At 51.3% G+C, this 25,276-nt stretch overlaps 2 protein-coding genes and 1 pseudogene across 6 annotated transcripts in view; 1 reads left to right on the forward strand and 2 right to left on the reverse strand.

Annotated features, from left to right (window-relative positions):
* Positions 1-2,682, reverse strand: part of FZR1 (fizzy and cell division cycle 20 related 1) — an 18,463-nt gene extending 15,781 nt beyond the window's left edge. Inside the window, exon 1 of one of the 3 annotated variants that reach the window (XM_043912004.1) lies at positions 2,470-2,682. The gene's annotated coding sequence lies outside the window, so the exon portion shown is untranslated. The remainder of the gene's footprint in view (positions 1-2,469) is intronic. The other 2 variants (XM_043912002.1, XM_043912003.1) reach the window with 2 other exon arrangements.
* On the forward strand, positions 1,737-24,748 carry DOHH (deoxyhypusine hydroxylase). 3 transcript variants are annotated; one of them, XM_043912008.1, is made up of 5 exons: positions 1,737-1,838; positions 19,235-19,565; positions 21,261-21,337; positions 22,694-22,934; positions 24,018-24,748. In XM_043912008.1, exons 2-5 carry the CDS (start codon positions 19,292-19,294, stop codon positions 24,335-24,337), a joined length of 912 nt encoding a protein of 303 aa, XP_043767943.1. In that variant the 5' UTR covers positions 1,737-1,838; positions 19,235-19,291; the 3' UTR covers positions 24,338-24,748. The 3 variants fall into 3 exon arrangements, with proteins under 3 accessions (XP_043767943.1, XP_043767940.1, XP_043767941.1); XM_043912005.1 differs by lacking the exon at positions 1,737-1,838 and adding an exon at positions 15,689-16,003 and having other exon boundaries at positions 19,232-19,565; XM_043912006.1 differs by lacking the exon at positions 1,737-1,838 and adding an exon at positions 15,689-16,003.
* Positions 6,363-7,242, reverse strand: LOC122700727 (annotated as a pseudogene).
* Positions 24,749-25,276: the final 528 nt, after the last annotated feature.

Below are 25,276 nucleotides of genomic sequence, written 5' to 3' on the forward strand. Positions count from 1 at the left end.
CCCAGCTCTGCAGGCCACTGGCTCCCTGTGCCAATCCCCAAGATGGACTGCCTACTCTCTATCCGCTCCAGCCAGGGCTCTCCAGCCCCAGCGTCTCAGGGCACTGACACGGAGACTTGGCACTCACAGGCTTTGGTCGGTGCTCTGGTCCCAGGCCTCCAACTTTGGCACCGTGGACTTTCAGGATCAGGGCCAGATCATTCTTGGTGGGGGACCATCCTGGGCGCCATGGGGTGTGAAGCCCCATTTCTGCCCCCACCCCTTCAATGTTAGGACCTCCCCAGTGGTGACAACCACAGATGTCCCCAGACATTGCCAGTGTCCCAGACAAAAATCTCCCGAAGAGAAGGATTACAGGGTGCTCCAAGTTGGCTGCTTTCTCTAAGAACAAGTCCCTCAATCTCCAAGTCAGCCTGGAGTCCCAGATAGATTGGAAGATAGATTGGCTTCTGATCCTCATCCCTCTCAGTAACGCTGAGCGAAAGGTCCCCACAGCCAATGCCACTGTGGGCCTCCCCAAAGGCAGAAGTCGCTGGTACACAAATCCTGCCCCAGTCAGCAGCCCCAATAAATATGAATGGCAGGTGACTTCCGGCCGGAACAGAGGGCCCAGTGTGAGCATCTATGAAGATCTGCTTCTGAAGCTTCTTGAGGCTTCAAGGTCCCCCGTGCCCAGCCCCAGACAGACGCCACCAGCCCAGGCACAGACTCTGAGACCTTCCTGGGCAACAGTCCTGGCAGCAAGCTGGCCAGCACAGTCACGGGAGACACTGCCCCTCACCACAGCAAAGCAAGTGTCCCTTGAGCCAAGCATTGTCTGATGACCAGGGCCCCGGGCCTTGGAGAGGCAGGGCCTGCATCATTAATGGAACCCTCTGGGAGCAATCAAACCTCACGACGCAAAGCACCAGTGAGTGGCCAGCACACCTGCCTCCACTCTGAGAGGAGTGTTCAGAAGAAACACGAGCCTGGTGTGGCCAAAACAGAAGGAACCCTCCACATCACAGGCCACGAGGACGCAAGAGACAGTCTACCCATATAGGGACCGGGAGGTGTTCCAAGCGACAAGGTGCACCACTCTGGGGACACCCCCCCTACCCCCACGTCTCATCAGTTTCCAGAAGACAGATCCAGCCACTACCATCAGGAGAGACCCCTCAAAGGTCTTTATTACACAGACATTCCCACATGGCCCCATCTGGGGGAGGGATCTGGCTGCATGAGGTCTTAGTGGATGGTTTTTCTTTAGGTAAATTGTCCTCACTCAAGGGATGGTGAGAAGTGGGGTGGAGGGGCACAGAAGATGGGGTGTTGCCTCGACAGCCAGAGGCATGAGGTCATTGCTCAGTGTACCAGGGTGGGGGCGGGGGAATCTAGTCCCCAATCTAAAGGCCCTTGAACCCAGAGAAGATATGATGGGGGGAAACAAAACGGGTTTAGGCTGGACATGGACACAACGGTGGAACTCAGGCTTTTAATTGGGGGCAGGTCAGAACAGCGCAAGGCCAATGGGAGGCGGGGGTCAGTTTTTAGTTGTGGAAGATGGCTGTGATGGGGTGACTGTGGCCTTTCCCAAGTGGCTGCGCTTGTGCTTGGAGGAAGACCAGAATGATCCCGGGTTGGAGAATGGTTGGGCACAGCCAGGCGGTCTCAGATTTTGGTGGGGTCAGCAGCGAAATGGAGAGGTGGATTCTGGGTGGGTCGTGGTCAGAATGGGACAAACTGAAAGGGAGGGAGGCAGGAGCAGAAACCAGAGGAGCCGGGAGCCAGAGGGGCACTTATGTATTCAAAACTCGTCGTCTAACTGCTTCCGTGTGCCAGGAGCAGAGAGGGGCGCGGTGAGTACAATGGGGAGCGCCGACGGACAGTGTCTCCGCACCCTCAGCCCGGTTGTTCCAGGGTCCACAAGGCTTGGATTGTGTTTTATCCGGGCGGGGACGGGGGTTGGTCCAGACCTGAGTGAGTCGTGACAGCTCGGGGGCGAGCGGGGGGCAGTTTCAATTTGGGCCAGGCCGGAGCTCGGGAGACCCGAGGTTGACAGGCCAGAGATGCAGAGTACGGATTAGGGCGTCGGCCGGCCGTTTTGGTGGGTCCCCCGGTTTAAGGGTGGTCAGAGTTCAACCTCATAATTAGAAGGAACAGGGACGCTGACCTCGCGGGGAGATGGCGGGCTGCAGGTGGCTCGGGTTGGGGAGGTCACCCAGGGCCTGGTCTGGGGGAAGGCTCGGACATGGGGGTTCCGACGGGAGATGGGATGCTGAGGTTACCCGGGCCTAGCTCGGCTTGGGGAGCGGCGCTCGGAGGTCTGGCCGGCTCCCGGATGGGGGGCTCGAGCTTGGGAGTGGTGGGTCGGATCGCCGGCTCGTTTTCGGGGGCCCGGGATAAACCCACGCCGCTGCCAGGCTCGGCCCGGCTCCGGGGTCGCAGCTCGGGTCCAGGGGGCGGGTCCCCAGACCTCAGCCGCCTCACCTGGCTCGCTCCCGTTCGCCCGCTGGCTCCACCGGCCCCGCCTCTCCCGGCGCCGCGACGCGCCCACCCGTGCTGCGCGCAGCTCCGCTGCGTCCGGCCACGGCCGCAGCTGACGGGATCCCGGGCTCCGCGCTCCTTAATATGGCGTCGGCCGCTGCTCGGCGGCCTCCGGCGCCCTCCTCCGCCGCGCGCGCTCCCGCGACCGGCCACGCCCCCGCGCCGGCGCGCTGGGTGCCGCCGCCACGCCCCGCCACGCCCCCGCGCGCCCGGGCATCGGGCCCGCGCCCCGTCACGCCCCGCCCACTTCGCGCGGTTGCGCCTGCGCGCCTCGGGCATCTCGGGAGGACGTGACGTAAGTTGCGATTCGAATCAATACAGGAAGCGTAGCGCGACAGGTTGCCTAGGGCAACCGCACCTGAACCGGATCTCGGCCCTAGGGAGGCGGCTACGTGGGAATCTGGGGTAGTGACCCGGTTCAGTTTAGGGCGTGGTTATTGGAGGACCGTCGCAGAAACAGGTGCCCCTTGGGCAGACCCACCATCGCAATGAATGTCGCAGTCACACCCCCAGATAAGCGCAGGTGGGTGCTGGTTGTGCAAACCCCACTGCCTGTTGAAACACATTTACTCACTCATTCATTCAATACCATATTATAGTCCTCTGGGTGCTCCTCCAGATCCTCCAAGCAGGGAACTGAGAAATGGAGTAGTTCCTGTGGTGTCGATAACCAAGGATGTTACAGTCATCAGCAATTGTAGCCCTCCAGTGTGAGCCAGTGAACCTAAGGGAACTTGGGAAGGAGAATATCTGCCCTCTATCAGCCCTCAGACTACAGTCACTCCCTCTGGTGAGCCCAGAGGAACTCAGGGTGTGAAAACAGGTTATCGTCCCGAGATAGCTGAGGTGCATATCAAAGGAATGATTTCACTGAGCCCAGACTCTAGCATCTTCTCATACAGAGAAAAGTGCTAAATTCCTTAACTTGGGTTATCTGGTTTTCTTTAATTCACAAAATTACTTTGGACGTTCAGACTACTTGCCTTTTGTTGCAAAACTTCTATGTAACCTGACTCCTACACACACACACACTCTCTCTCTCTCTCTCTCTCTCTCTCCCCTCCAAGCAGTTCTCTCAGGGTTACTTGAGATGCTGCCTCCTGGACTTCAGTCCTAAAAATTTCCTCCAAATAAAACATAACTCTCAACCTCTAGGTCACTTGTATTTTTTTTCCAGTCGACAAAACAGAAAAAAATCTCTGTTCAAAAACTGGGCAAATGAGCCAAATAGACATTTCTCCAAAGAAAGGAAATAAATGGCCAACTCATGAAAAAAAATACTCACCACCTGTAGTACAGGAAGAAATGCAAAATCAGATCACAAAGCTACCACTTCAGCCTACTGGATGGCTGTGATTTAAAAAACTAAATACCCACCACCACCCAGGAAATAGATTGTTGGCAAAGGCATAGAACCCTCATACATTGCTGGTGGGATTGTAAAATGGGGCAGCCACTATGGGAACAGTTCAGCCAGTGCCCATAAAGGCATATGTAGAATTACCAAATGACCCAGCAAGTCCACTCCTATAATTGGAGATCTGTGTGAAAATCTGTGAAAAGTGAAAGTCGCTCAGTCATGTCCAACTGTTTGGGACCCCATGGTCTATACAGTCCATGGAATTCTCCTGGTCAGAATACTGGAGTGGGTAGCCTTTCCCTTCTCCAGGGGATCTTCCCAACCCAGGGATCCAACCCAGGTCTCCCACATAGAAGGCAGATTCTTTACAAGCTGAGCCACAAAGGAAGCCCAAATTTTATCAGAGAAGTGAGAAAATGCAGAAAGAAAGGAAAACAGTCAATACAAAATAATAATAGTTTAGACATTAAAGTCAAGGAAAGATATACCCAACTGAATGCAGAGTTTCAGAGAATAACAAGGAGAGACAAGGAAACCTTCTTCAATGAACGATGCAAAGAAATAGAGAAAAAGAACAGAATGGGACAGACTAGCGATCTATTCACAAAAATTGGAGATATCAAAGGAATATTTCATGTAAGGATGGACATGATAAAGGACAGAAACAGTAAGGACTTAACGGAAGGAGGAGAGATTAAGAAGAGGTGGCAAGAATACACAGAAGAACTGTACCAAAAAGATCTTAATGACCTGGACAACCACAATGGTGTGAGCACTCACCCAAAGCCAGACATCCTGGAGTGTGAAGTCAAGTGGGCCTTAGGAAGCATCACTACAAACAAAGCTAGTGGAGGTGATGGAATTCCAGCTGACTATTTCAAATCCAAAAAGATGATGCTGTTAAAGTGCTGCACTCAATATGTCAGCAAATTTGGAAAACCCAGCAGTGGCCACAGGACTGGAAAAGGTTAGTTTTCATCCCAATTCCAAAGAAGGGCAGTGCTAAAGAATGTTCAATTTACCATACAAGTGCACTCATTTTCAGAGAAGGAAATGGCAACCCACTCCAGTATTCTTGACTGGAAAATCCCACGGACAGAGGAGCCTGGTAGGCTACAGTCCATGGGGTTGCAAAGAGTAGGACACAACTGAGCGACTTCACTTTCACTTTTCACTTTCATGCATTGGAGAAGGAAATGGCAACCCACTCCAGTGTTCTTGCCTGGAGAATCCCAGGGACAGGGGAGCCTGGTGGGCTGCTGTCTATGGGGTCACACAGAGTTTGACATGACTGAAGTGACTTAGCAGCAGCAGCAGCAGCACCCATTTCACATGCTAGTAAAGTTATGCTCAAAATCCTTCAAGCTAGGCTTCAGCAGTACTTGAGTCGAGAACTTCCAGATGTACAAGAAAAGGCAGAGGAACCAGAGATCAAATTGCCAACATTTGTTGGGATGATAGAGAAAGCAAGGGAATTCCAGAAAAACTTCTACTTCTGTTTCGTTGACTACACAAAAGCTTTTGATTATGTGGATCACAACAAACTGGAAAATTCTTAAAGAGATAGGAATACCAGGCCATCTTACCTGCCTCCTGAGAAATCTGTATGCAGGTCAAGAAGCAACAGTTAGAACCTTACATGGAACAAAGGACTGGTTCAAAATTGGGAACTGAGTATGACAAGGCTATATATTGTCACCCTGTTTATTTAACTTATATGCAGAGTACATGAAGCGAAATGCTGGGCTGGATGAGTTACAAGCTGGAATCAAGCCTGCCAGGAGAAATATCAAAAACCTCAGATATGCAGGTGATACCACTTTACTGGCAGAAAGCAAAGAGGAACTAAAGCGCCTCTTTTTTTTTTTTTTTGATGGAGCAAAGGTAAAGCGCCTCTTGATGAGGGGGAAAGAGGTGAGTGGAAAGCTGGTTTAAAACTCAATATTCAAAAAACGAAGATCATGGCATCTGGTCCCATCACTTCATGGCAAATAGAAGGGATAATAGTGGAAGCAGTGACAGATTTTCTCTTCTTGGGCTCCAAAATCACTGTGGATGGTGACTGCAGGCATGAAATTAGAAGACTCATGCTTCTTGGAAGGAAAGCTATGACAAACCTAGACAGTGTATTAAAAAGCAGAGACCTCACTTTGCCGACAAAGGTCTGTATAATCAAAGTTATGGTCTTTCCAATAGTCATGTATGGATGTGAGTGAAAGTGAAAGTCCTAGTCGCTCAGTTGTGTGTGATTTTTTTGTACCCCATGGACTGTAGCCTTCAAGGTTCCTCTGTCCATGGGATTTTTCAGGCCAGACTACTGGAGGGGGTTGCCATTTCCTACTCCAGGGGATCTTCCTGACTCAGGGATCAAACCTGGGTCTCCTGCCTTAGCAGGCAGATTCTTTACCATCTGAGTCACCTGGGAAGCCCCTTAAACAAGACACAGCCCCTCTATTTCCATCAGCAGCACACTGCATTATAGCCAACCAAGTTTATCTCCAACCATCAAGTGGGGTTCTCCAAGTAGTTCACTTTGTGACAGGTCATTAAGAATATCTTCTCAAAAAAAAAAAAAAAGAATATCTTCTCAAATCTGGACTTCCCTGGTAGCACAGTACTTAAGAATCTGCCTGCCAACACAGGGGACATGGATTCGATCTTTGCTCCAGGAAGATCCCAAATGCTGCAGACCAACTAAGCCTGAGTGCCGCAAGAACCGAGCCCATGCCCTAGAGCCAGTGCTCAGCAATAAGAGAAGCCACGCGATGATCTGCCCAAACATAGCAACAAAGACCCACCACATCTAACATAAATTTTTTAAAAAAGTTTTAAAAAGGGATCTCTTCAAATCCAGTCATTTGATTGTTATCCCTCATACTATCCGGTGAAAGGTTTGAGCTTGGAAGAAATGGAAGACGCTGAGCCTGTGCTGCTTCGAATTCCATCTGCAGTTTTAGTGGCACAAAGGGCCTCTGGATGTTTCTCAGTGTGGAAAAGTTCATTTTATCTCGGTTGGGCTGGAAAGTTTTTTCTGGCCATTCAAGAGGATGACCAGGCAAAAGTTCATTTTTTCACACAAGGAAAACCCTGTGGAAGAAGATCATGACTTTCAAAAAGTCCACTTGCTGGAAACTCAATAACTGGAATCCTGTCGTTTGGCTGAGATTCAAGTCCTCTGGCAGGAATCTTCAACTTCCTTGGGCATAGCCTCCTTGTCTGTGTGTGTGTGTGTGTTTAAGATTTATTTATTTTCTTTTTGGCCGTGCTGGGGTTTTGTTGCTGTGAGCAGGCTTTCTCTAGTTGCGACAAGTAGGGGCTACTTCCGTCACATGCTCAGGCTTCCCGTCGTGGAGCATGGGCTCGAGGCGGGCGGCCTCCGTCACTGCGGCACATGGGCTCGATAGTTGTGACGCACCAGCCTAGTGGTCCTGTGGCATGTGGGATCATCCCGAACCAGGGATCAAACCCATGTCCCTCGCGTTGCAAGGCAGATTCTTAACCACTGGACCACCAGGGAAGCCCTTCTGTGTGTGTTCTGCGTGCAGTTACCATCAGGGAAAACTGGGTGAAGGGTACACTGCAATCTTCTGTATGATTTCTTACAACGGCATATGACTCTACCGTCATCTCAATGTAAATGTCTATTTTTTAAAAACTTTAAAAAAAAAAATGTGACCACACCCTGCTGCTTGTGGGACCTTAGCTCCCTCACCAGGGATTGAATCCGCAACTACTGAAGCCTGAGCGCCTAGAGCCTGTGCGCTGCAACAAGAGAAGCCACTGCAGTGCGGGGTCCTCACCCTGCAACGAAGAGTGGCCCCTGCTCACTGCAACTAGAGAAAGCCCAGGCAGCAACGGAGACTCAGTGCAGCCAAAAAAAAAAAAAAAAAAAGACAACCAACAAAGACCTACTATGTAGCACAGGGAACTATATTCAGTATCTTGTAATGATCTACAGTGGAAAAGAATCTGAAAAAGAATATATATATATGTATAACTGGGAAAAGAGTTATAGATATAGTCATACATACAAATGGACTTCCCTGGTGACTCAGATGGTTACAAATCCTCCTGCAATGCAGGAGACCTGGATTTGATCCCTGGGTTGGGAAGTTGCCCTGGAGAAGGGAATGGCAACCCACTCCAGTATTCTTGCCTGGAGAATTCCATCCAGAGAGGAGCTGGGTGGCATACAGTCCGTGGTGTCGCAGTCAGACATGACTAAGTGACTAACTTAACTTTTAATACATACAAATAACTGAATCACTTTGCTGTATACTGGAAACTAACAACATTATAAATCAACTGTACTTCAGTTATTAAAAAAAAAAAAAATAGGACCCTCAGAGCTGAAAGTGGGTTGGGTCCCACTCAGCACAGACTGCCCCTTGGTTATCAGTGTCCCCACAAACCTGCATGTTCAAGATTCCAAGTTCACAGAGGTACACAGGCCCAGCTGCTGTGGGTGTGGCATCCGCTATCTGCTTCCTTCAGCCCTGGGTCTATCTCCTCTCACTCCCAGAGCTTCCCTGGGGCTGCTCAAGCCTGGCATGCAGTCCCAAGCCTTCCGGAGTCAACACAGCGCCTGGCCCATGGGGAAGCTCAGTGTGGATATAAGCCCGAGCCACCCAATGTGGTTGTTGACGGTGGCCCTGCAAGCCAGGCAGGTCCGCTGTTAAGCCAGCTCTCTGGGATCAGTTTTCGAACACACAGGAGGAGAATGGAAAAGTACTATGTACTTATACACTACTTATACTTCCCCGGCAGCTCAGTGGTAAAGAATGCACCTGCCATGCAGGAGCCACAGGAGATGTGGGTTCCATCCCTAGGTCAGGACCATCTCCTGGAGGAAGGCATGGCAACCCACTCCAGTGTTCTTGCCTGGGATATCCCATGGACAGAGGAAACAGTCGAACACGACTGAAGTGACTTAGCACACATGCACATGCCAGGGTTCAATCCCTGCTTCTCTGGGAACTAAGATCCCACAAGCCCCAAGGTACAACCAAAAAAAAAAAAGGGGGGGGGGGCTTCCCTGGCGGCTCAGTGGTAAACAATCTGCCTGCAATGCAGGAGATATAGATTCGATCCCTGATCCAGGAAGATCCCACATGCCTCAGAGCAACTAAGCCTGTGCGCCACAATCCCTGAAGCCCACAAGCCCTAGAGCCAATGCTCCACAGGAGAAATCACCGCAATGAGAAGCCTACACACTCCAACTAGAGAGTAGCCCCCACTCACCGCAACTAGAGAAAGCCTGAACAGCGAGGAAGACCCAGCACAGACAAAAATAAATAAATAAATTAGTTTTTTAATGTCAGGTTTTTTTTTTTAAGATAACCAAAAAATATCTACTATACAGCACAGGGAGCTCTACTTAATATTTGTAATAGCCTGTAAGGAAAAAGAATCTTAAAAAGCACGAAAATATGCATATGTATCACTGAATCACTGGGCTGTATACCTGAAACTTAACGCAACATTGTAAATCAGGTCTACTCCAGTGAAACGTAAGAAATGAAAAGTAACAGCAATTGGGATATCAGCTCCAAGAGGCCAGAGACTGCTCGTTCTCAGTGCCTGCCATGCAGCAGATAATAAATATTTGCAAAATGAATGACTGAATGTTTACATCAGCCGTTGGCCTATCAAAGAGACTTCTCTGCTGTGCATGGCATGTTGATGCTTTTCATTCATGGACCTCATGCTTGTTTGTTTTTTTAATAATTTTATTTATTTACTTTTGACTGTGCTGGGTCTTCCTTCCTGTGCGGGTTTTTTTTTAGTTGCAGTGAGCGGGGGCTGCTGTCTAGTTGAGGTGCACGGGTTTCTCATTGCAATAGCTTCTCTTGTTGCAGAGCGTGGGCTCCAGTTGTGACTTGCGGGATCTAGAGCAAAGCCTCAGCAATGTGGCTTAGTTGCTCCAGGGCATCTGGAATCCAACTCATCTCATGCACATGCAGGTGGATTCTTTACCAGTGAGCCAGGTGGGAAGCCCATATGTAATTTACATATCTAAGTCCATTTATCTAAATTGTGGTGTTCAAGGGGCAAAGGCTCAGGTGGTAAAGAATCTGCCTGCAATGCGGGAGACCCAGGTTCAGTCCCTGAGTTGGGAGGATCCTGTAGAGAAAGGAATGACAACCCACTCCAGTATTCTCGCCTGGTCAATCGCATGGGCAGAGGAGCCTGGTGGGCTACAGTCCATGGGGTCGAAAAGAGTCAGAAACAACTGAGAAACTAACACTTTCACTTTTCAAGGGACAAAGGAACAAGATAAACCCGAAGGGCCTCAGAACAGGGAACAGAAACTATCAGGCCCTTCTCGCCGATTTGTTGGCTCCCCAGCTATAAAAACAGGCAGACAAACCTCGTTCAGCGTTACCTCTCCCTGGCTCTCTGGAAGCTGGCCTGCTGCTCCAACTGCGACTAATAAACTCTATTAAACTCTAATAAACTCTAAACTCTAATAAACTCTATTCTCTTTCTTTCTGTGTCTCATCTGAAAATTCGTTTTCAGCTCTCACATGACATAAATGAGACCACATTATTGAGTCTGTGCCTTGCTTTCTTTGATTTTTTTTTTTTAATTCGGTCCTGTGTTTATTTATTCACTTTTGGCTATGCTGTGATTTCGTTGCTACATGGGTTTTTTTCTAGTTGTGGTGATCGGGGGCTCCTCTCTAGTTGCAGTGCCTGGGCTTCTCCTGTCACAGAGCACGGGCTCTAGGGTCCTCCGGCTTCAGTAGCTGTGGCCAACAGGCTTAGTTGCCCCTCAGCATGTGAAATCTTCCCAGACCAGGGATCAAACCTGTGTCCGCTGCGTTGGCAGGCAGAGTCTCAACCACTGGACCACAAAGGAAGTCCTTCAGCATCTATTTTGTGCCAGGCATGGAACGGCAGTTGGGGATCCACTTAGTGATTCAATATACATTGACTCACAAGAGACTCTATCAGGAATTTTGTGACCAGGCCGTGATGGGAATATTTACATGCCAAGAATTGGCAAATACTGCAAATCAGGGTTTTAAATTATTTTTTTCAGGTTGTTCATTAACCAGCACACCATTGTATCTCATCATGGAGAACAAATCAGACGTAAATCGCTGCTCTCATGGTGCTTACATCCTAGTGTGTCCTAGTGGTGAAAGTAGTAAACAAAGCAATTAAGTAAAAATGTACAGTAAAATATGGGCTTCCTGGGTGGCTCAGTGGTAAGAATCCACATGCCAATGCAGGAGACAAGGATTTGAGCCCTGGGTTGGAAAGATCCCCTAGAGGAGGGCATGGCAACCCACTCCAGTGTTCTTGCCTGGAGAATCCCCATGGACAGAGGAGCGTGGCTGGCTACAGTCCACGGGATCGAAAAGAGTTGGACACGACTAAAGTGAGTGAGCTCCCACATACAGTAAAATATAGATGCTGTGGAGAAGAATAAATCAGGGGACTGGGTAAAGGACTGCAGAGACTGAAGTAATTAAAATGCCCAGGTAGGCTTCCTGGAGGAGGTAACATTTGCGCAAAGGAGCAAACACTTGGCACTTGAGTGAAAGAGTGAACAAAGGTGTTTGGAGGACCACGTCTTCCAGGCAGAGGGCACAGCATACACAAAGGCTTGGGTGTAGGACTGTGTCTGGTGTGTTGGAGGAACAGCGGGGAGGCCGTGTTTCTGGAGCAGAGTGGGCGCGGGGGAGAGAGGAAGCAAAAGAGGGCTCGGAGAGGACGGGCAGGTCGTGCAAGGCCTCGTGGGCTGCACGAGGACGCAGGCTTTTACTCAGGGTGGTGGGAGCCCTGGAGGGCTGCGCGCAGAGCAAAGGCGGTGCCTGACTCCGGCGCTCACACGCTCCCTCTAGTGGCTGGTGCGGGGAAGACAGACTGTGGTGTTGAGGGCGGGAGCAGTCGCTGGTGCTCACAGGCGCCCTCAGGTGGCTTCCTCGGGGAGGACAGAATGTGGGGGAAAGGAGAGAGGTGGGGCGGGGGTGTTCAGGGTGGAGGCGCCTTTACTGGTCCAAGTGAGTGAGGATGAGAACTGAACGCTGAGGGAGGCAGAAAAGGAAGTTAGTGGGGTTTTTTTTTGCCATTTCAAATAATGTGGAAACGAATGCTTCTTTTTTCACTTTTTTTTTACCCTTAGTGTCAGTGAAATTCCTCAAAATGGATTTGCAGACTCAAAGATTCCTCATTTAATAGTTAAAACACTTTTCAAATATTTAACGTTGGAATGCTGAAACACGGAGAATAGATATTGCCCTCCTTTTCCCCACCACCTATTTTTCAAACAGTTTATAATGAAAACTTTCAAGTATACAGAAAAATTGAAAGACTTTTACAATGAATTGTCATATGCCTACTGTCCACTTTCTCAATGAACACTTTGCTAATTTTGCCCTATTCTGTATTTATCCATCCTTTTATCCATTCACCAGTATATCTCACTTTTTAATGCATCTCCAAACAAGTTGCACACGTCACATCCATTAGGATGGCTACTATCAAAAAGAAAATAACAAGACTTCCTGTTTGCCAAAAGTTTTATTTTCCTTTTAGGGTCAAAGGATTCCTTAAGAAAAGAAACCACTTGTCAAACACACAATAAACACTTACAATATTTAATAGAGGATTATTTGATTTAATTTCAAGATGCAGCCATTAAAAAAAGAGAAATAGAGGGCTTTGCTGGTGGCTCAGTGGTAAAGAATCTGTCTCCCAATGCAGGGGACATGATTCAATCCCTGATCTTGGAAGATCCCACATGCCTCAGAGCAACTAAACCTGTCCACCATAACTCTTTAGAGCCCAGGAACTGCAGTTACTGAAGCCTGTATGCCTAGAGCTCTGCAACAAAAGTCATTGCAATGAGAAGCCTGAGTACCACAACAAAGAGTAGTCTCTGCTCACTGCAACTAGAGAAAGCCCATGCAAAAACAGCAAAGACCCAGGGCAGCCAGAAATAAGTAAATAATTTTTTTTTTAAAGGAAGGAAATAGAAACAATAGAGAAAACTAACAGCACACACATCACCAGATTCGGCTGACCAACATCCAGACTTGAACAGCATTAGGAAGTCCCTTGTTAACAGGATAGGTCTCAGGTGGTGCATCCAGCCAACTGGTAAGATTTCAAATTGCAGTTTCGGGCACGCCCACTTCTAATCCCAGGCAGAAAATGATATCATCATCAGTTTGAGCGCAAAATTTTAGCTCAGGCTTTTCTTTGAACTTTTACAATACTGTTTGTTTCACCTCATGAGTCATAAGACTTCTTAAACCCCAGGGGGTTGACCAGATCCTCAGAGGCTTAAGAGATTCCAGGACTCACTTCCTTTCATATCTATAGTGCTGCCTGGCTTGCTGTGCTTGCAGGCAGACACAGAATCCCAGCAGTGTCTAGGCAGGTCAGAAGCAGGTCAGAGGCCTGCTACCCTGCTTCTGAAATCTGAACAGGACTTCCTCCATTTTAATTTCCCTAACACTTCCCTGGTGGTCCAGTGGTTGCAACTTTGCCTTCCAATTCAGAGGGTACGGACAATTCAGAGGGTATGGGTTTGATTCCTGAGAAAGAAAGATGCCAGATGCCTCTTAGCCAAAAAAAAAAAAAAAAGAAAAAAAAGGAACCCAGAACATAAAATGGAAGCAATATTGTAACAAATTCAATGAAGATTTAAAAAATGGTGTACATAAAAAAAAAAAAAACTGAAAAAAACAGCAGAAAATAACAAGGGTTTCTATGAGAAAGAGGAAGAATTGGAATCCTTGTTTGTTGCTGGTGGGAACATAAGATAGTGCAGCTATAGACAACAGTTCAGCAGTTCCTCAAAGAGTTAAACATAGAACTACTATATGATCTAGAAATTCCACTCTTGGGTATATGCCCAGAAGATTTGAAAATAGGGACTCAAAGAGGTACACCTCTTTGTACACCAATGTTCATAGCAGCATTATTTACAATAGCCAAAAGGTGGAAACAATCCAAATATCCACTGATGGATGAATAGATAAACAAAATGTGGTTCCACTCATGCAATAGGAAGGAAATTAAAAAGGAAGGAAGTTCTGACATATGCTACAGTGTGGATGAACTCTGAAGCTAACTATGCTCAGCAAAATAAACCAGGCACAAAAGGACAAATATTGTTTGATCCCACTTGCTAAGGTTCCGAGAGTAGTCAAATTCATAGAGAGAAAATATGCTACAGGTTACCAAGGTCTGAGGTCACTGTGAATAACGCTGTGATGAACATGGGTGTGCAATTATGGAGTCCCTGCTTTCATTTCTCTCTAGGAGTGGAATTGTTGGATCATATGCAGGAAACCCTGGTTCAATTCCTTGATCGGGAAGATCTGTTGGAGAAAGGATAGGCTACCCACTCCAGTATTCTTGGGCTTCCCTGGTGGCTCAGGATGGTAAAGAATCTACCTGCAATGTGGGAGACCTGGGTTCGATCCCTGGAGAAGGGAAGGGCTACCCATTTCAGTATTCTGGCCTGGAGAATTCCATGGACAGAGGAGCCTGGCAGGCTACAGTCCATGGGGTCTCAAAGAGACAAGACACTGACATGACTGAGTGACTTTCACTTTTTTCATGCTAATTCTGTTTAACTTTTTGAGGAACTACTATTTTGACATAATACCTTACAAGCTCTCTTTTCTTTGTAGGCAGCATCCTGGAGACAAAGCGGTAAGATGAATGAAGTGACTGAATTCCAACTCTATTTCATATTTCAGAAGTAGAGTCAACTGGATGGTTAGTATAGGGAGGTTAATGGTGCTTGCTCCTTGGAAGAAAAGCTGTAACAAACCTAGGCAGTATATTAAAAAGCAGAGACATTACTTTACCCACAAAGGTCAGTCTAGTCAAAGCTATGGTTTTTCCAGTAGTCATGTATGGATGTGAGAGTTGGACCATAAAGAAAGCTGAGTGCTGAAGCACTGATGCCTTTGAACTGTGGTGTTGGAGAAGACTCGAGAGTCCCTTGGACAGCAAGGAGATCCAACCAGTCCATCCTAAAGGAAATCAGTCCTGAATATTCATTGGAAGGACTGATGCTGAAGCTGAAGCTCCAATTCTTTGGCCAGCTGATGCAAAGAACTAACTCATTGGAAAAGCCCGTGATGCTGAGAAAGATTGAAGGCAGGAGGAGAAGGGGAGAACAAAGGATGAGATGGTTGGATGGCATCACTGACTGGATGGACATGAGTTTGAGCAAGCTCCGGGAGCTGGTGATGGACAGGGAAGCCTGGCGTGCTGCAGTCCATGGGAATCACAGAGTCGGACACGACTGAGCCACTGAACTGAACTGGATGGTTCATGGTGGCTCCATCCACTGTACGTGTAGGAAACCTTGCGCTTATCCTGATCGGAACTCTCCCAAATGCCATATGCAATCCAGGTGCAAAACCTGTTCGTTCCACCTTCAAAATTAACTCAGAATCTGAATACTTCTCTTTGCCTCCACCGTCCCTCCGGTCTGTTTTCTTTTTTGGTGGGGAGGAGAGCCATACAGCAGGTGGGATCTTAGTTCCCTAACCAGGGAGCAAACCTGAGCCCCCTGCACTGGGAGTGTGTCTTAATCACCGGACCACCAGGGAAGTCCCATAAAGTGTTTGTTAAATGAATAAATAAATGAATGAATAAATGACTAGGTCAAGTCCTTTTTTTCATTCCCCCCTATCTAGCATTTAGTTAGTCCATTGGCCACGCCCCTGAGACTTGACCACGCCCCAGGAGCACTAAGCAAGGGGCGTCGCTTGCCTGCCCCACCTCTCGGCTGAATCGGGACAAACCATTTCCATTCGTCGTACCGGGTGGGGAGGCCGGAGAGAAAATCTCTTGCGTGTAAAGGATGGAAGCTGCTCTTCCCTTTCCCTGAGAAGTGCCCGTAGATCCCTCATGAGGTGTGAGTGTGAGCTATGGCACCGTTGCTAACTCGGGCTTGCGGGCCCACTCACGCTGCGGAGCCTTAGATTGGATCCTCCCTCAGCGGGGCGTTGGTGCCGTCCGGCCTGGTCACGCGGGCGGCAAGATGGCGGCCCCCAGAGCGCTGTAGCAGTGTCGCGGTTGGTGAAGTGTTGGTGGCAGCGGCCGCGGAGCGGGCGGTCCGGTGAATCCTCCGATCTGGTAACTCACTGGGGTGTTCTGGAGGCGAGGGGGACGGGGAGGACGCCTCACTGGGGTCCCGGCGCTGGGATTCTTTCGCTGGGGAGTAGAAACGCCTCCCTTCTGGGAGGTCCCGGCGAACTATTTTGCTCCAGTTCTGCAGACCCTGTCTCCGGAGATGCGCGTAGTGAAGAACCAGCACGTGGGGGGCGGGGGAAGGTCCCATGTTGGGTGACTTCTTTCTCGGGGTTCTGGGAGAACCAAACTGTGAAGCATCAGGTTCTGGAGGACACACGTAAACGGATCTTGTTTTTCAGTCGCTTAGTTGTGTCTGACACTTTGCTGCCCCATGGATTGCAGCATGTCAGACTTTCCTTCATCATCTCCCGGAGTTCGCTCAAACTCGTGTCCATTGAGTCAGTGATGCCATGAGATATCAGTTCCTGGGAGTCTTTTCCAAGGAGCTTTGCGGAGCCGGTCGTTGCTGGGGGATCCTGGGAGCTGCCCCGAGGGATGCCGTGTTGGGGCGACCTGCCTTTTAGCGGGGATGGGGGTGGGGGTTAGTTATCGGAGGTCTTTTTGTTGGGAATTCTTGGCTTAGAGGGGGCGGATTTCGGGAATTCCGAACTTCCCTTCTTCCATCTCTTACTCATGCTTCATTGAAGTCTGTCTCTGAGACACAACTTTGCAGGGGCGAGCGGATTCCCCATGCCTTGATTGGGGACTGATCTCTGTAACCCCACGTTCACACCCTTGTCCCCCTTCCCACTGAAAAAATGGACCTAGAAGTATGAGTAGTGGGCGTCCAGGTGGCCAGGTGTACCCCGCGACACGCACACTTTACCCTCCTCAACACAGAAGTGGATGTTGGGCTACACGCAGAAGTAACTTAACACCAGCTCTGGTTTATCAAATGCATAGTAAGTACCAGCGGTGGTATTAAGTGCTCTATGGGTGTAATTCCATTCGCAGCAACTCAGTGAGTTCCCTGTGCCCCTTAAATCCGTTTTACAGATGATACAGAGTTATACTGTGTATAAGGTGCTCAGTACCCTGCCTGGCAGGCAGTGGATAATCAGTTCATTCGACAATACTTAAGTGCCTGCTGCTGTGGATACAGACACTGTGCTAGGCCTTGGGGACACAGCAGGAAGCAAAATAGTGTTTCTCCTTTGTGTCTCGAAGGAGTCCCTGCACAGACCGGGAGTCAGGAGTCCTGACTTGGCTGTGTGACCCCAGACAGGTCACAGCTCATCTGTTGTAGAACAATGAGTCGAATCTGGATGATCCCTAATGAGCTTACTCACCCCTGGCTTCTGCAGTTTCTGATGGTCCCTCTTTTGTGTTTATTTATGTATTCATTTATTCATCTGGCTGCGCCGAATCTTAGTTGTGGCCTAAGGGATCTAGTTCCCTGACTAGGGTTCAAAGCCAGGTCCTGCATTGGGAGCTCAGAAACTTAGCCAGCGGGCCACCAGGGAAGTCCCTGATGATCCCTGTTTTGAGTGCCACCTTCTTTGATGGTCACCTGTGCTCAGACAACCTCACCTCCCTTATTATACCAGGTTGGCCCTACTGGCTCCGCTGGGAGCCACAGCCTGCTCGTCAGGTTCACGAAGCGTCCTTACTGGTCTGGAGGATGAAGACCAGCCTCAGCTGCGCCCTTTCATTTTAATCCTTTCAACCCTGCGTTTGTGGTTTAGACCTTGACTCTGGAGCCCAGCTGCCGGGACCTCTAACTCTTCACTGGGCTCCTAGGCAAGTGCTTCACCTCTCTGTGGTGGTTGGCCCTCCTGTGAAACACTGACGACCATGGTGCTTGTCTCAAAGGGTTATGGGGAGGACGGAGCGAGTTTAGGAGTGTCAGGGCTTAGAACAGATGACTGGCATGTAGCGCATCCTGTGTAAATGTCAGTTGCTATTTTTGTTATGGTCATTGTTCTTTTTAATTTTTTTTTTTTGGATGTAGATGATTTTTAAAGTCTTTGTTGAATTTGTTACAATATTGCTTCTGTTTTATGTCTTGGCATTTTGGCCACAAGGCATGTGGGATCTCAACTTTCCAACTAGGGATGGAACCCACACCCTGTGCCTTGGAAGGTGAATTTTTAACCACAGGACAGCCAGGGAAGTCCCTTACTTTTCTTTTAAAAAAAAAAAAATTATTTTTTGGTTGTGCTGGGTCTTGCAGGCTTTCTCTAATTGCCGTGTGTGGGCTTCTCATTGCGGTGGCTTCTCCTGTTGTGGAGCACAGGCTCTAGGCTGCTCGCGGGCTTCAGTATGGCAGCACCCTGGCTCAGCAGCTGTGGCTCGCAGGCTTAGTTGCCCCACAGCCTGTGACATCTTCCCAGACCAGGGATCAAATCAGTGTCCCTTGCATTGGCAGGCAGATTCTTAACCGCTGGACCGCCAGGGAAGTCCATGGTCATTGTTCTTATTCAGGAATTGTGTGTTGGGAGTACAGGGGTGACTAGCACTCAGTCCCTGCCTTCAGAGTTTTAGCAGCTGACCAACAACAACAATGTAGGATCTTAGCTCCCCGACCAGGGATGGAACCTGCGTCCCCTGCACTGGAAGGCAGATTCTTAACCACTAGACCACCGGGGACGTCCTCAGCAGCTCTAAACAGTAGTAATGCTATTTTTCAGTCTCTGTGGGTCAGGGATCCGGGCCTGGTTTAGCCGGGTGGCTGTGGCTCTGATCTCTGATCTCACATGAGGTTGCATGCAGACCCTGGCCAGGCTACATCATCTGAGGGCTGGGCTGGGGCTGGGGGTGGGAGGCTTCAGTTTCTCCACCATGTGGGCCCCTGGAGCCACAAGGAGGAAGCCACAGGGTCCCTTACGACCCTCCCACGTCACATTACCTTTTCTCTCATATCCCGTTATTCACCCGGGTCAGCCCTATTCGCTGTGGGGTTGGGGGTGAGGTCCAAAAGTCCACAAACACCAGGAGGTGAGGGTCCCTGAAGGCCATGTTGGGGACCAGTCTCCATAGCCCCTCTGGCTGCTGTGTGGCCAGCAGACCATTGGTCTGCTGAGGTCATTGGTGATGTAGATCGAGGCCACAGGCCCAGAGAGGAAAAGGGCCTTAGGGAAGGCCACACAGCAGGTAGGCAGGGCCAGACCCAGACACCCAGGCTGTTCTGCAGTTTGGAAACCACCCCTCTGAGGTCCTAACTCTGAGATGAACGGAGTCAGCTAGCAGCAAATGGCACCTTTAACAGGGCGTCTCGGTTTCTGCCCCCAGCAGGTTCTCAAGCTGAGAGTCCCCTGCTTTAGCCCAAGTGGGGAGGAAGGCAGCATCGCCATGGTGACAGAGCAGGAGGTGGAGGCAGTGGGGCAGACACTGGTTGACCCCCAGCAGCCCCTGCAGGCCCGCTTCCGGGCACTGTTCACACTGCGTGGGCTCGGGGGTCCAGTGGCCATTGCCTGGATCAGCCGGGCCTTCGATGATGACTCAGCCCTGCTCAAGCATGAGCTGGCCTACTGCCTGGGCCAAATGCAGGACCGGCGGGCCATCCCCATGCTGCTGGACGTGCTGCGGGACACCCGCCAGGAGCCCATGGTGCGCCACGAGGCAGGTGAGCAGGGACGAGGTGCGGGTGTGCCTGGCGAGCACTGAGAGGGGTGGGTGGTGAATGCCTCCGACCATCTCTGCCCCACGTCTCAGCTCTGCTGCCGAAGCAGGAGAGCCAATAAACCCCAGGTAATAGATGGGCGTTGCCTCCAGCCAGTCCAGCTTTATGGGCCCTGAGATATGAATTTCACGAGTCATAAATTGTGATCCCTTTGTTTTTGTTTTTATTTTTTCTGTCGCTCCATGTGTCATGTGGTATCTTAGATCTTTCACCAGGGATTGAACCCACACCCCTTGCACTGGAAGCTCAGAGTCTTTACCATTGGACCACCTGAAGTCCCTGGTCTCTTTGATTAAAAGAAAATACACAGACAATGCGGGAGACCTGGGCTTGATCCCTGGGTCAGGAAGATCCCCTGGGGAAGGAAATGACAACCCACTCCAGTATTCTTGCCTGGAGAATCCCATGAACAGGGGAGCCTGGCAGGCTACAGTCCATGGGTTTGCCAAGAGTCAGACACGACTGAGTGACTTAAAAAAAAAAAAAAAAGTTAAAATTGGAAATACCATTCTTTGCTCATACAAAGATAGGCAGTGGCCATAGACGGCCAACCTGAGGTTACTCAGTCACTTCACTTACTGGACAATTTTTTTTCTTTTTATGGCCACTCCAGATGGCTTGTGGGATCTTAGTTCCTCAACCAGGGATCAAACCTGTGCCTCTGCAGAGAAGGCATGGAGTCCTAACCACTGGACTGCCAGGAAATTCACTGGACAAATCATCTACTGTGGGCCAGGTGCTGTTCTCACAAGAGACTCAGATAGCCAGTGAGGGGCTGTGTTTCCATTTATGATTGTTCTTGGTCCTTTTGAATATTTCCCCAAGATAGTCTCCAGCTTTGCCAGGCTTCCTTGGACTCCTCTCAGGATCCCAACCATTGACTCCACTGGGAGCTCTTCTTACAGAGAAATGTTTGAACCCATTTTCTGGAATACCCAGTCATGTAATGGTGTAAACACTTACCTAAGTGTGAAGGAGGAAAATAAAGCCTGGGAGGGGGTACCAGAGGTGTTGCCTTTTTTTTTTTTGCCTTTCCATGGGACGTGTGGGATCCTAGTTCCTTGACCAGGGATTGAACCTGCGCCCAGTGCATTTGAAGCTCAGAGTCTCAACCACTGAACCACCAGGGAAGTCCAGCATTGCTGTTTTTAATTGCTGGACAGAGATCCAAGTGGAGTAAGGGAGTAATCTAGGTAGTTGTCTGGGGAAAGGGGTTCTGGGTGGTGCAAAGGCCCTAAGGCAGGATGGTACCTGTCTGCTGACCCTCCTTGCCCACATGGCAGCTTGGAAACCTCCAGGTTTTCAGGGCTCTCCATGATGGACTCGACTCAGCAGAATGTTCTTGGCTCTCACCACCCATGTCCCCAAGTTGTAAGGACATGCTTTTCTGCGTCTCCCCTCTGGGCCATGAGCTCTAGGGCTGTGGGCCAGTGTGGGGTCTGAGCCAGGTTCCAGCAAAGTCTGATTTCTGGGGAAGGGACACTCATTGGTGCAGATTGATTCAGGGCTGGACTGGTCCCTGCTCCAAAACTCATGGCTGGGTGGCCCATCCACAGGACACAGGCAGGGGCAGTGGGGGAAGGCATCTGAGGTGTTTCCTCACCAGCTAATGTGCACTCTCTGCCCTGTTCTTCTCAGGGGAGGCCCTGGGGGCCATTGGGGACCCAGAGGTGCTGGAGATCCTGAAGCAGTACTCTACTGACCCTGTCGTCGAGGTAACGCAGCACCCCCCCCATGCCCACCCCCATCTTGGGTCCAGGAACTGGCCTCAGACCCTGTGTCTGGTTGCCAGGGTGACCACCTGGCCCAGGGATGCTGAAAGAGGGCTGCAGTCAGGATGGACGCCGGCTACTGCCTCTTTGGGCAAAACTGGACTCTTCACTTTTAAAAAACTGAATTCTTGATTCACACGTAACACCTACCCTGCTCCAGTGGCGCCAGCCCAGCCCCCACTCACCTCTCCCCTAGCCTCCCATGGGCAGTCCCTTCATTCGTGTAGATTTCCCAACCCACCCACCTCTTCATCTCCACCCAGCCTCATCCAATGTCTCCCTGCCGTGTTCCTTAGTTTTTCTTTAAACAACGGCTTTATTGAGATGTGTCACATACCATAAAACTCACTCCCTGAAAGTGTGCATTTGGGTGGTTTTTAGTGGCTCAGCTGATAAAGAATCCACCTGCAATGCCAGAGACCTGGGTTTGAACCCTGGGTTGGGAAGATCCCCTGGAGAAGGGAAAGACTACCCACTCCAGTATTCTGGCCTAGACAATTTCATTGGACTGTATAGTCCATGGCATCTCAGAGGGTCAGACACAATTGAGTGACTTTGACTTTCACTTCGTACATCCATAGAGTTATAAAACCATCACCACTGTCTGATTCCCAGAACAGGCCATCCCCCCAGAAGGAAGCCTCATCCCCATGAGCAGTCACTCCCCATCCCCTCCCCCAGCCCCTGACCTCCAGGAACCCACTCTCTGTGTCTGAGGACCTGCCTGCTCTGCACGTTTCCCGTCAGTGGAATCACACCCTGTGTGTCCTTCTGTGTCTGCTTCTCTCACTGAGCACCGTGGTCTCAGGGTCCATCCACGTGGTAGCAGGTGTCTGGACTTCTCCCCTTTTCAGGACCGAGTGATGCTCCTGTGTGTGGAGGGATCACTTTTATTTATCATCCATCATCTGTTAATCTATTCTCTGCCTCAAGACTCATGGTTTGTCATCACCTTTAGGACAGTAGTCTTAAGCAGTCTGGCCTGGCCTCCTCAGGTCATGTCTGTTGCTGGCACCCCCCTGACAGTCCTGCCTTGGGGCCTTTGCACTGGCTGATCCCACCTGATGCTTTTCTCACTGGTCACCTCCGAGTGACTCCTCCTGACCCACTGTTCCCCTATCACTCCCTGATCACAGCAGTCCCTGCTGGTTGTTTCCAGCCTGGAAGGATCAATTAGTCCAGAGTCTGTGGGCTCTGCCCCTGCTAAACCGGGAGCCCTGGGGGCTGGAGGGGGAGCTGGCATGTCCACTCCCTTCCCTCCCGTCCCCAGTGGCCGCCTGTGTGCCCCTCTCCCTGCAGGTGGCCGAGACATGCCAGCTGGCTGTCCGGCGGCTGGAGTGGCTGCAGCAGCACAAGGGGGAGTCAGCGGTCCGGGGGCCCTACCTGTCTGTGGACCCGGCCCCGCCCGCTGAGGAGCGCGACCTGGGGCGGCTGCGGGAGGCGCTGCTGGACGAGGCCCGGCCACTGTTCGACCGATACCGAGCCATGTTCGCCCTGCGCGACGCCGGAGGCAAGGAGGCCGCCCTGGCACTGGCCGAAGGTGAGGAGGGGCTTCAGGGGTCGGGGTTGGGGCCCTTGGGGAGGCCCTGTGGCCATATCTGTTGCATAGAGCTGCATAGCATCCTGGGGCAGGTGCTCTTATTACCCCCACTTCCCCGTGGTGGGAGCCTAGGCCCAGAGAGGCAGAGGGACTTGTCCAAGGTCACACAGCAGTCTCAGTTGCAGAGTTCGGGTTTGACCCCAGGGGCCCCCATTACCGTTACTGGTGGCATTTTCATCTCAGCTCTGCAGGGAGCCCTGTGCAGGTCTGAGGGGCTGTGGCTCCTCCAGCAGAAAAGAAGAGGAGGGGCCTCTGGGAATCCTGGGGTCCCTTGCTCCCTTCCCCCATGCCTGAGGTGGCTGCTTCTGGTCCACAGAGCACTCAGAGCCCCTCTGTCTTCCTGGAGCTTCCTCTCTGGCCAGGGAGGTGCTGGGACATCACCACCACATGGACGCAGGGCGGGAGTGCAGAGGGGGCAGGTGTGGGTTTGTCCTGGGTGGTTGCCTGGAGCAGCAGCTGCACAGTCAGGCGGGCTGGCCTCCAGTCCCAGCTCTGCCTCCAGAGGACATCGGATCACAGGCAGGTCACTCCCGGGTCCAAGGGTTGGGGCCCCATCAGGAGAAGTGTGGCCCCTCTGTGTGGCTCTGCTGGTGAAAGGCCTGGGACTCTGCCTGTCAGGGTCACAAAGACTATAGAGTGTGGGGATCGTGCAGGAAACGACCCAGAAGCACAAATGTATAAGATGCCTGCAAATCACACTGGGCGGTGGGGGCACAGCATGGAGTTGGGGGTGCAGGGGGACAGGACCGGAAGGAGGAGGCCATACCCAGTCTGGCCCCCGGGGAGGCGGGTGGGAGGGCTGTTTCCAGTGCCCGGATGGGCCCACCCTGCCTCCCCAGTCCCTCTCGTGGCATAGGTCCCACCTCTGAACTCCGGGACTGGTGGGGGTGGGGTGTTGGGGAGTGCTCCCAGATACAGGAACCCCCTTTTGACCCCTCTCGGTCCCTCTGGCCCCCGGTGCCCCATGCCAGGCCCCCTCCTCACTCTGTGGTGACCCCAGCCCGTGACCTCCTTCCCCTGTAGGTCTGCGCTGCGGCAGCGCCCTCTTCCGCCATGAGATCGGCTACGTTCTGGGCCAAATGCAGCAGGAGGCGGCAGTGCCCCAGCTGGCGGCAGCCCTGGCGCGGCCCACCGAGAGCCCCATGGTACGACATGAGTGCGCCGAGGCCCTGGGGGCCATCGCCCGGCCTGCCTGCCTGGCCGCCCTGCGGGCCCACGTGGCCGACCCTGAGCGTGTGGTGCGGGAGAGCTGCGAGGTGGCCCTGGACATGTACGCGCACGAGACGGGGTCGACCTTCCAGTATGCGGACGGCCTGGAGCGGCTGCGCTCACCCCTCTCCTAGGGCCTCCTCCCGGCCGTCTCCCCCCTTGGACTCGGCGCATAAACCGTGTTGGAGTGAATCGGATCTTGCTTCCCTGTCTCCTGGCCCCTTTTGCATCTTGATCGCAGGCTCCCAGGGGCCACGCTGAAGTCACTTCTGCTGCTGAGCACGAGGCGGGGGGACCGAGGGGTTGTGGGAACAGAGCTGTGTTCTGGGGGGTCGGGGTGCGGTGGCCCAGCTTCTCTAGGAATGGAAGGGTGCAGGGAGGACACTGTGGGGAAACCCAGGCCCCCAGGGTTGGGGGTGTTGGAGCTGTCCTTTGTGGGGTGGGGAGGTGGTCCCTGGGTGGGGTGGGGTGGCTTGGAGCTAAGGGCTTAGGGAGGGCAAGCAGGTCCCAGGGACACAGCCTAGATGGACTATTAAATTATTTTTCCAAGCGATGACTCTCAGAGTGTGTTGGAGGTGGCAGAGGTGAGGGACGGCAGCTCTAATGGAACATCTAAGTGTGGGGGACAAAGGCATGTGGAGAGCTCAGCTCTGGCGTCTGCTCTGCCCCAGAGACTGTGTGACCAACCACAAGCCAGTGCTCCTGTTTCACCATCAATTCCCAGGAATAAAATCTGCCCAGCCAGTTCCCTCCAAGCCAGACCTCATCCTCGCCCAGCCTTTACTGGGGACATAAGGGAAGGGGTTTTGTGGTATGGCTGAGAGCTCGGGCTGTGAGTTCCCATCCCACCTCCTTCCCCTATGTCCTCCACCTGCAGTCTCAAGCAGCCCATTTACCGCTTTGTAAAATGGGTGTTTGGAGAAGGCACTGGCAACCCACTCCAGTACTCTTGCCTGGAAAATCCCATGGGCAGAGGAGCCTGGTGGGCTGCAGTCCATGGGATCACAAAGAGTCGGACACGACTGAGCTACTTCACTTTCACTTTTCACTTTCATTCATTGGAGAAGGAAATG

This window comes from Cervus elaphus, chromosome 9 (assembly GCF_910594005.1).
Source record: "Cervus elaphus chromosome 9, mCerEla1.1, whole genome shotgun sequence".
Classification (NCBI taxonomy): Eukaryota; Metazoa; Chordata; class Mammalia; order Artiodactyla; family Cervidae; genus Cervus; species Cervus elaphus.